The sequence below is a fragment of the Trachymyrmex septentrionalis genome, unplaced genomic scaffold, assembly GCF_001594115.1.
Source record: "Trachymyrmex septentrionalis isolate Tsep2-gDNA-1 unplaced genomic scaffold, Tsep1.0 scaffold37, whole genome shotgun sequence".
Classification (NCBI taxonomy): Eukaryota; Metazoa; Arthropoda; class Insecta; order Hymenoptera; family Formicidae; genus Trachymyrmex; species Trachymyrmex septentrionalis.
In genome coordinates, this window is record NW_017305536.1 from 1,366,006 (window position 1) to 1,374,257 (window position 8,252).

Sequence of the window (8,252 nt, forward strand, 5' to 3'; positions counted from 1 at the left end):
CCCCCCCCCCCTCCCGCCCATTCCTCACACTGCCTGACTCAAACGAACGCGCCCGTAACCGGGCTCCATACATCGCGAACAAAGCGCGCGGCGTACATGGACCTGTATACGAGAGGCTGCACGCGCGATAGCGCGGTGGCCAGAGCACCTCGGCTATCTGCCGCTATTCATCCATCCTGATGAATCCCGCCGCGCCGCGAACCCTGGCCGAACCCTCACTGTTGTCCGCGACCGGGTACAGGTATTGTGCGACGTGCGAATAGCGAGATGGATCCCCACACATCGCGACTTTACATCGACTTCTTTGGGGTTGGGCGTCCAGTGAAATCTAGTTTCCTTACAATTATGCTTCCTTCAACATTTCGAACAAGTGTACCGAGAAATCTTGAATTTTATACGACAAACGCGCGGTCTACAATAGGAGTAAGTCTTAAGTCGCGGAAAATTGATCGATCACAGGTCGAATGTGAGGAGAACAATCGACTGTGATTGTTTTTCTGTGTAATGTTGTTTTTTTTTTTTTTGCACTGATTGGATTATAGTTTCAGATCTAGAAGAATAGTCTCAGTAAAGAAAACTCAACAAGTTGCAAAATAAACATTCTGCTGAACGCGGCCAATGCTTTGTGAAGTCTACAATAGAAGTCTGAAGTCATAAGCAATTGACCAATCAGTCGATCATTCTCCTCACATTCGAATGTGATCGATCAATTTTTTACGACAAAATAAACATCCTGCTAAATGCGAAACCATTATTTATTCATTCTATGGGACAAAATTACAATGTACTCAAGCATTGTATTTACATTTACAAAAAAATGTAGAAATTTTTTAAATTGTAGCGCTCCAATAAACAAAGTTCCAGTGGATGCTCCTTTTTAGATTGCTGCTGCTTTAAATTGAATTTAGTAATTTATATATTTCATAATACTCGACTGGCTTAAAGCAACAACTATAGAATTAGAGAAATATTCTAATATCTATGATCAATCGCTTCCGTAATGCGCGTGTCTTTTCAACTTGCCCGATTAGCGGTATAATATCACGCGGAGTGTATCGTTATGCATTATTTTATTATACGTTATCGTCCAGCTGCCACCGGCTGCTACTGTAATTTCCTATTACAACAGGTTACCGCGATTAGCAGGTACGCTAATGATCGCAAAGTGGTTCTAACACTCACTTTTCTATTTCACTGCAAGTATCCCGCTATCACGGAATATCTTACACAATTCCTCTGAAAATCTGAAGGACTTAAGTCCACTTCCACTACCAATATAGATTAACTTTAATCTCGGTTCAGCTTATTCTTTATCTTTTTCTAATTCTTAGAATTAGAGAGGAAAGGAAGAATTAATGAAGAATTAATTGAACTGAGATTAAAGTTAAACTACATTGGTAGAAACGGGCATTAGTTCATCGATTAATCGATGAACTAAGGAGTACATGATGCAAAATTCTTTCAACGAGGTACACGTGTGACATCATATAATAAGCGCAAATATGCATCTTTATCGGTTTGACACGTATTTAAAAGAGTTCATCTTTATGCAGTCTCCAATTTTGAAAAGTATTTTATCAGCAAATAACACAATTAATACATGTCTATCATTGTAACGAAATGAGATAATTTATTATCGCCTATTCTCGCGTGCTAATTTGTTTTGCGCTCTCGCAATTTCTGTCGTAATAATTTTACAGACAAAATATATGAAATTTATTTGCGAAGAAATAAATGTAACAAACATTGATTATGTACATAAAAACATTTTAAAATCTGAAAGATTAAAAAAATAACTGTTATATCCATAAATTTATGTAGCAAGTAACTCAAAAGAAAAAAATACAAAATTATTAATAAAAAAGATTATACAATAAATATTGTAAAATTTTACTTTCGCAATGAAAATATATGATAGTATCATAACTACAATTGATTAAACTTATAAATACATACACCATGAGGTCATATCTCATTTAAGAAATTCCAACAAAGTTGAAGTTGGGTCAAGTATATCGACGCTTATCATCTACTGTTATTCGTAAATTTTCTATAAAATTTATCTGGAAAATAGAGCTTTGTGATATTTCTACGAACGTTTGCGCGCAATCATATGCGTATTCGCTAATTCGTAATCGCTGAGTAATCCGTCCGATTCATTGCGTATTTGACGTTATACGTGTCGCTGCATTTTCTGTTAAATTAAAAGTGCATAGCCCGATGTTAAAGTAGTTCGTGTTTCTTGAAATTTCCAAAAATGTTTGGACTTAAAATAAAATAAATATATATTGCAGCGTTAAAGAGAAAGAAAGTGAAGATTTGGAATGCAACCACTTAAGTGCAAGCAAACGCTTAATGAACCACGGGAGTTTCAGAGATCTTTGATTGTCTCGAATAATAGTATTCTTTTGCGCGGTGAGCATTGCTCGAAAATAAGCTGCAGAAACTCGGTGACATGTGGAATAATCCAAAAAGGAAATGTTAACATTTATATTCGTATGAAATTATCGTTCTCTAATGACTTGGCAATGGCCTTGACCTTAGCGGATGTGATCGTGCTGATGAGTAAGAATTTTTCTTCTAACAAACGTATTTCACATCCTGGCGTTTGTCGGTCAAAGTCAAGTACGATAGCGTTTGCGATTGCAAACGTTATTAAAACACTGTAATTCATACGCGTAATTTCATTGAGATAAGTTCGAAATCAGGGCACACAACTACGTGTTGACAAGTCGACACGCAAATATTTAAAATCTCATAGACTTTTAGATATAAATTTTTCATAGCTGCGAAATGTGATTGCGCGATTCGGTAATGTCCGACAGACAGGTACGCTTTACAAATTGCGATTACATACTATGTACATATACGTAGCGCACTGATTCCGTGACATGAGTAAATAATTAATTATACGAGTAAATAGTTAATTTGCTTGCATTTGGAAGGCTTAAAGCTACATCGTCGTAACTAACGACCTTCTATCAGCATCGTTTATATTGTTCGAAGATTAGGCGAACACGCTGACTAGGCGCACTTTTATTAAAATAACGCTTACACGCGAATCAATGGTATCATTCGTTTTCGCAAGTGAGCCGGAATGTCGAAACTCGACCTCTTCGTGTTTTGACATTTTAGAATCGTGCTTTGTCTCGTACGTTAAATGCGCTAACATGCAGTTCAGTGACGTAATCAAAGCACGCAATACATCTCCATTATCAAGTTTTATACACGCGCATCCAAATTCATTTGTACAGCGAGCGAGGTGTCACGCACAATTATAGGGCTGTCCACGTATATTAGCCGAGGTCGCGTCGGTATTTCGAGTCGCAACGCGCGTTAGGTAACTAGATTTATACTAAGAGAGCAATTGGCTTTAATAAAATACCGTGATAGATACTGCATGGATTATCGCGCGGACAATATCGTTGAGCGCAAGGCGATATAATGCACATCATGTACATAGTTTATAGAGGGGCTGCAGCTTCAGCGCTCGTGCGACTGAAGTAATTTATTATAGCGGGAACTCTGTATAATGTAGCTTCGCTGCACCTTTAGTCGTATAAAGAGCTTTTGTACGTATATATTGTACCCAGGTTTTAATTATCTCCTCAAAGATGCGGAATTCTATGGAGGCTACCTGATGAATAGATTGTAAATTTAACAACCACATAGCTTTTTTTAATGCTTCATCTATTTAGGATGAGATACTGCTCATAATTAATAAATTCTTTAGTAGAATTTTACATATTATATTGAATAATAGCTTTGTATATTCGCTACACTGGCAGAAAAATGTTTGATATTTGTGACTATAATTGCATGGTAAAATTATAGATATTATTGTTAGAATGTTAGTGATAATAATGATATTTATTTAATAGTTCTACCAAAAATGTCTAATTGGCATCGAGAACGATTAGATATAAATTGTAAGTACAATGATCATAAATTATACAGTATCAAGTTGCTTCTCGCTCTGATGAAATGAATTGCAATATTCACGATGACATTTAATGATGTATCAAGATGGACATAACCCATAAATCCTAAATTTTTTAATGAAAATACTCGTGAAAGCATCAAAAATACAATAAATTATAGTAACTGTAATGCAGCTTTTTTTCTCTCACGTAGAGTAATAGAATACATTATCTGTTTTCTATCTACGCTGCCATTTTGAATTGTGACATAAGAAGCGAAAAGATACATTAAACAAATTCTTACAAACTACATTAAAATTTAAGTAATTTTTAATAAAACAACATTTGAAATTAATTGTAAATCAATTGACAATAGATTTGTACAATTGACAATATTTGTATCAATTGACAATAGATCTTGATAATAGATTTGTAAAATATACCGAAATTTCTCCTTGTGTGTCCCGACAACCAATATACACATAAATAATTATATATTTGAAATTAAAGTATGTCTAACCAAATAAGGAAACAATTTGAACTACAATATATAAAAGCTGTTGTATGAAATAAATATAATTTTATTCTATTCCGCGAAATATAAAATAAAAGTTTTCGGTACATTTCATTTACAGTTTTCAATCAAATGCAAATATTGTTTTATTGGAAAATATTTCTATTTTAATATATATTGCAATAATTTCCGTAACGTTATTTATGTTATTTTATGTTTCGCTTCTGCCGTTATTTAAATCCGTGATAAGCAATCAGGATCTTTAAGGATTTGTTTAAATATTCGTAAAAAGAGATAATCATGACATTAAATATATCATACATTAAATATCAATATACAATTATTTTAATTTGCTTTCGCATTTAAACGATCTTTTTAGCAGACGCTTTCGAACTGTCGGTTAATTTAAATAGCGATTAAAATGTAAAAGATCGACCGTATTCAGCGAATGCTGTAAAATCGCTCGCAAAACTTGAAGCGAGACGATGTCGTACTCCAGGGAAATCGATTAAAAATAAAGCGAAACAACCCCGAGCGACGGACATTCGCGCGTTAATTTGATATCGCCGTCTCTCGATTCGTTTGGCGACATGCGCTCTTGTTACGCAAATGCGTGCACGTAGTTCGCGTGTCGATCAATCTCCGCGTTGAGCATATCCTTTGGGAATTTATAAGTCCGCGCTTATTATCATGGTGCTCGAGATAACTCGATATTTTTTTACGCGCGAACGCGTACTCAGCAATCCGGCACTTAAGCCCCGCTCGAAAGGCTCGTTTTTGAGCGAGGAACATCGATTAACGAGACATTGTAACGGTAATACGCGCGCTGTAGACAAAACCCCCAATTGTATTCGCCTAACTGATTCATCGAAGCCTTCTGGTGATTGGGATAAAAACTGCAGATTCATGCATTTCATTTTGAGTGCTACGTGAGCGAGCAATTTTTCCATTATGCGATAATAAGCGATAGACTCAATTATACAGTCCACTTATTGTGTTTCATTATGTCACTCAGGGTTGTCCGTTAGTAGAAAGTTAGAGACAATTTCCTATCTTCATAAGCATTAATGCAGATTAAGACACCCTCCTTATTTGTATAATAAAACGCTCCTTCAAAATCCGCTTCGTACGCCCGCCCGATCGACAAAAACTTCTGGTTTATCATTTCAAGGCTAAAAGGATTTGTCCCACATCAGCGTCGTTTACTCCAATTAATTAAGATGGACGTCAAGTGTCCTTCGTATCGTTTTTCGCGCGAAGGAAGTAGAGACGCGTCGTCGGATTTTGAGTGGGATCGCGTAAGATATTCTGTGTAGGAAGCCTGCGGAGATGTAGATGGAACCCCATAGAGAAGCACGAGGAAATCGAGGGGGACCACGGGGAGGGTCACTGGGTCAGATGCGTAGAGAGCACGCTCCTTCCTCTCTCTCTCTCTCTCTCTCTCTCTCTCTCAACCCTCGCTCGTTCGTTACGTCTCTTCTCCTCCCTTCGTCTCTCCCGTCGACCTTCCGCTCCGAGCCGGTTCTCTTTCTCCGTCGCCGTACCGAACACATGGCCCCGCGTGTACACGCTTGTACCCGGTCGCCTGGGTACGCACGACGCACGCATGCACGCGTTCACGTAACTCGACTACACACGTACTTGTACACGAATACGCACGCAATACCAGTCGCCCTCGCGCTATCACGCTGATGGTCGCGTATCGCGAGATACAATGTCATGACGTGACTCAGATTACGCACCGGCGAGGACTCGTATTAAGCGCGATCCCGTATTAAGCTGCAGCCCGTGTAAGCGTGATTTCGCGTCTCGAGTCGCGTTGAGAGCACACACATCGGATCCGGACGGATTGCGACCGACGAAGCCTGCCGATCATCGAACTTTCCTTCGGACGTGCGTGTCGTACGGCAGACCGTAATTCACTTCCCACAAGTACGCGCGCGTGCCGTTTCGCTCGTTGCGCGCGCGTTAACGAAATCGTGTCGAATTAAATTATATATCGATGCTCCGCATTGACAGATCCAGAATCAACGAAGAATTCTTTAATCTTGTGTCCACGACGCTACAAATTACTCCGAGATCTTAAACAGAGGAAAAAATTAACGGACCACATTCGAACAAATCGACCTATGGATCAATGCCGTTGGTTCTTTTTCGAAACGATTTCTAACATCGTGGACACTTAGTACTTTGTCGGATAATTTTCGCAGTCCAATTGCAATCTTTCAACAATCTATACGAATGTCAGGAAGCGTTTTAAATTGCACTGATAGATTGGATTACGGCCGCTTGGCAAATTTATCATTACAGATTACGATTCTAAGGCCCTGCGCCAACACAATGGAGGGAATATTAAGAGTAGAAATAAATATTAAAATTGAAACCCCTGTCTGAAACCATGTATTCCGATGTAACTGACTTCTGAATCATTGACTTGAAATCTGAATACTTATTCATATTCTTCCTTCTTAACATTTCCTCTATTGTGCGCAGCCATTAATTGAAAGGAAAAAATACTGTTAATATATTTTGTTTTAGTCACAATAGAAAGTCACAGTAAATTATATAATTATAATTTGTTATGTGAATCATATAATTATATAATTATAACTTGTAATCTTCCAAAAACATAAATTTCGAATATCTAGAAGTGGGGAGAGTGAAAGATTAATCAGGATTATCTCTAATCCGCGACGATTAGATGCATGGTATATTTGCAGATGATTTGCGTGTGTGCGCGTGTGTAGGACGTAATTGCGAATACGATCTCGTCGCTTTAAATCCCCGTATTGCGCATCGAAAACCACGTGTCTCGATATCTACACACATCTCGCGAGGACGCGAGGTCAGTTCACTCACCTGCCAAGCGTGCTCATATCATCCTGGCCGCGCGCTGGTAGCCTGGACTACCCCGTTGCCATTGACGTAACACTTGTAACGTATCAAAGAACCGCACCTCCGCACAATGAATAAAATCGCCACTGACAAACTAGAGAGAGAGAGAGAGAGAGAGAGAGAGAGAGAGAGAGAGAGAGAGAGAGAGAGAGCGGACAACTAGAGCGACGGTCGGACCCGCTCAATCGGAACCAACCAGGTTTTTCTCGGCACTCGGTATAGCTCACACCTTCGGACGTCGTTCGCGGTCGCAAGATCGATGAGATATCTCCACGAATGGACGATCGCACGAAGGAAACTGCGTTCACCAAGGCAAGAGTAGCACCGATTTCTTCCACGCTACCTCATGCTACCCCGGACGCGTCGCTGTCAGTATACCGGTCGCGCACTTCAACACCAAATCGCGGGGAGACGGAGGTAGCCGATTCGCACGGAGAACCAGCTGTAACGATATCCTCGATACCGCGATAACGACGCGACGCGACGCTCCGTTTCGCGTACCACTGTCGCGAGCTACGAGGCGCTCTGCAGCACGGCGGAGAGGCTTCAGCGGACCTTGCGGCGCGTCAGTGGGTCCGCGTCAGTGGGGGCGAGGAGGCGCACGGAGGTTGCACGGGCATAGCGCGCGACATAGAAGCGCGAGAGCGGGAGCGGAGTGGCAGAATGAGAGAGGAGTGATACGGAAAATGGAAGGAGAGAGAGAGAGAGAGAGAGAGAGAGAAAGAGAGACTCGTAGGTGAAACGCGAATGTGCGGTGGGAAGGCCCCCTTCCCTCCCCCCCCGCCCGGAGAACTGCGAGCATACAATGGAAATAATCACCGCGTTTCTCGGAGCGTCGGCTGACTGACTGAAGCCCCCGTGGACCGACCGGGATGAGATTCGGAAGGCGCTGCCTGGCGGCGGCGGCGGCGGCGGCGGCGGCG

At 40.4% G+C, this 8,252-nt stretch overlaps 1 protein-coding gene across 5 annotated transcripts in view; it reads right to left on the reverse strand.

Moving 5' to 3' along the window:
- Positions 1-8,252, reverse strand: part of LOC108750822 (transcription factor SOX-5-like) — a 191,252-nt gene that overhangs the window by 62,186 nt on the left and 120,814 nt on the right. Inside the window, exon 1 of one of the 5 annotated variants that reach the window (XM_018490608.1) lies at positions 7,294-7,488. The exons of the other annotated variants lie outside the window; for them this stretch is intronic. Coding sequence (XP_018346110.1) covers positions 7,294-7,310 — 17 coding nt within the window. The 5' untranslated portion in view covers positions 7,311-7,488. Of the gene's footprint in view, positions 1-7,293; positions 7,489-8,252 lie in introns of those variants that run through there. 5 annotated transcript variants of the gene reach the window in all.